This window comes from Nanorana parkeri, unplaced genomic scaffold (assembly GCF_000935625.1).
Source record: "Nanorana parkeri isolate BGI_ZX_2015 unplaced genomic scaffold, ASM93562v1 scaffold2363, whole genome shotgun sequence".
NCBI classification, from domain to species: domain Eukaryota; kingdom Metazoa; phylum Chordata; class Amphibia; order Anura; family Dicroglossidae; genus Nanorana; species Nanorana parkeri.
Window position 1 is genome coordinate 29,725 of NW_017308631.1, and position 1,821 is coordinate 31,545.

General features: G+C 54.9%; 1 protein-coding gene across 1 annotated transcript in view; it reads left to right on the forward strand.

Moving 5' to 3' along the window:
• Window positions 1-1,821, forward strand: part of COTL1 (coactosin like F-actin binding protein 1) — a 19,345-nt gene that overhangs the window by 10,465 nt on the left and 7,059 nt on the right. Inside the window, exon 2 of the mRNA XM_018573391.1 lies at window positions 986-1,182. Coding sequence (XP_018428893.1) covers window positions 986-1,182 — 197 coding nt within the window. The remainder of the gene's footprint in view (window positions 1-985; window positions 1,183-1,821) is intronic.

Here is a 1,821-nt window from a genome sequence, read left to right on the forward strand (position 1 = left end):
TGCCCCAGGAAGTTGGAGTGTCACTCGGCTCCTCCGGGGGAATATTAATTCAATCCTGCTGCCGGCTGTTGTCACGCTGAGAACCAGAAGAACAACTCCGGGGCGAACAGATCCAAATCTCCGCTCACAGATGTCTCCCTGAGGAGGCCGCTTTTTAATAATCCAGCCTCTTCATAGGAGAACTGGAAAGGGGCGGAGTCTGAATCACATGAGCCCACTTCATATTATACAGGTACAAATCCAACGCGTTTCGGGGGTTAAGAATGATAAATGGTGGACCATCAAACGCGTTTCCCGGACTGAAGTTGCTTCCTCTGATGTCACTGCACACCGGGAGCTCCTCACAATGTGCATCAGAAGCTGCAGCAAGTCAGAGCCACGTTTCAATACACCCAGCATCATCTAGACCTTTCCTCCCCCAGCCTGTCACTGTCCCCGCCCCTTTCGCTCCATTGCATTTCAGTTCTTTCAATCAGAAGGCTCCGCATCACATGTGGGCGTGACCTATGGCGGTCTGCATGCAAATGCATCAGTCTAGGAACGCCCGCTGCTCCAGGCTGACATCCACCCATCAGAGCATTTTAGATATTTGCATAACTCCTCCCAAGAGCCCGCCCACCGCTTGCGTCAGGGCTCTTGAGGGGAGTACTGACGCAGGGTGCTCTGATCTTTTAAGGAAGCTATGCACAGCACCCCGCCGGCCCCTCCCACCAGCCGTGGTCTGCCTGCAAGGCATAGAGGAGCGCATGACATCACTGGAGGATTTACACAAACATTCGATCAGCACGGTGATTGGGGGAGGAGCCAGCGCAGATTAAACTTCAGCTTTAACTGTTTTGGGTGGAGCCGCCCTTTTAAAGGAGAAGATCCAGCAAACGCTGACACCGTGCTAAAGTCAAGTCCGAAGCATAATACACCCTCGGCTGACACCAGAGCGGCCACTCCTTCCAGGGAAATCTTTGGGATTTTGGGGTTTTCTCGGAAGCTCGATGATTTGGGCTACAGAGTTCCCTTCCAGCTTTGTTCCCGGACGAGTGCGGCTCAGTCCTGAAAGAATTTATGAAACGCACATCGCAGGGAGAGGACCGGGGGAAAAGAAAGACGGCTATTTTTATGTCTTTGTAAGCCGCGCGAGGTCGGAGCTCAGGACGTGTGGGAGAGGTTTGCCTGAGTGTGGGAGAGGTTAGTGAGTGTGGGAGGTGGTTGCCTGAGTGGGGGAGAGGTGTGCCTGAGTGTGGGAGAGGTTTGCCTGAGTGTGGGAGAGGTTTGCCTGAGTGTGGGAGAGGTTTGCCTGAGTGTGGGAGAGGTTTGCCTCAGGTGGCTGATTGGGAGTTACAGAGAGCTGTACAGTGATGTCTGAGCCCTGATCCTGTACAAGTGTGATTGGAGGTGCCAGAAACTGAGCTGTGTGGCAGGCAGCAGCAGGGGGCTGAGCTCTGTGGCAGGCAGCATCAGCAGGGGGCTGAGCTCTGTGGCAGGCAGCATCAGCAGGGGGCTGAGCTCTGTGGCAGGCAGCAGCAGCAGGGGGCTGAGCTCTGTGGCAGGCAGCAGCAGCAGGGGGCTGAGCTCTGTGGCAGGCAGCAGCAGGGGGTTGAGCTTTAATGGCTATGTACATACAGAATGATATCTGAGGTTTCCCCATTTCTGCCCTGCCAAACATGTGGTGCCTCACTCCTCCTGCTGCATTCCCTGTAATATAAAGCACATGGAAAACGGAGAACATGAGACCCCCCCACATAATCGGAGCTCTGGCCTTTCCTGTCTTCGCCGCCCCCACCCACCCAATTGCCATTGATGTCGGCCATTGCACTGACCCGTGGC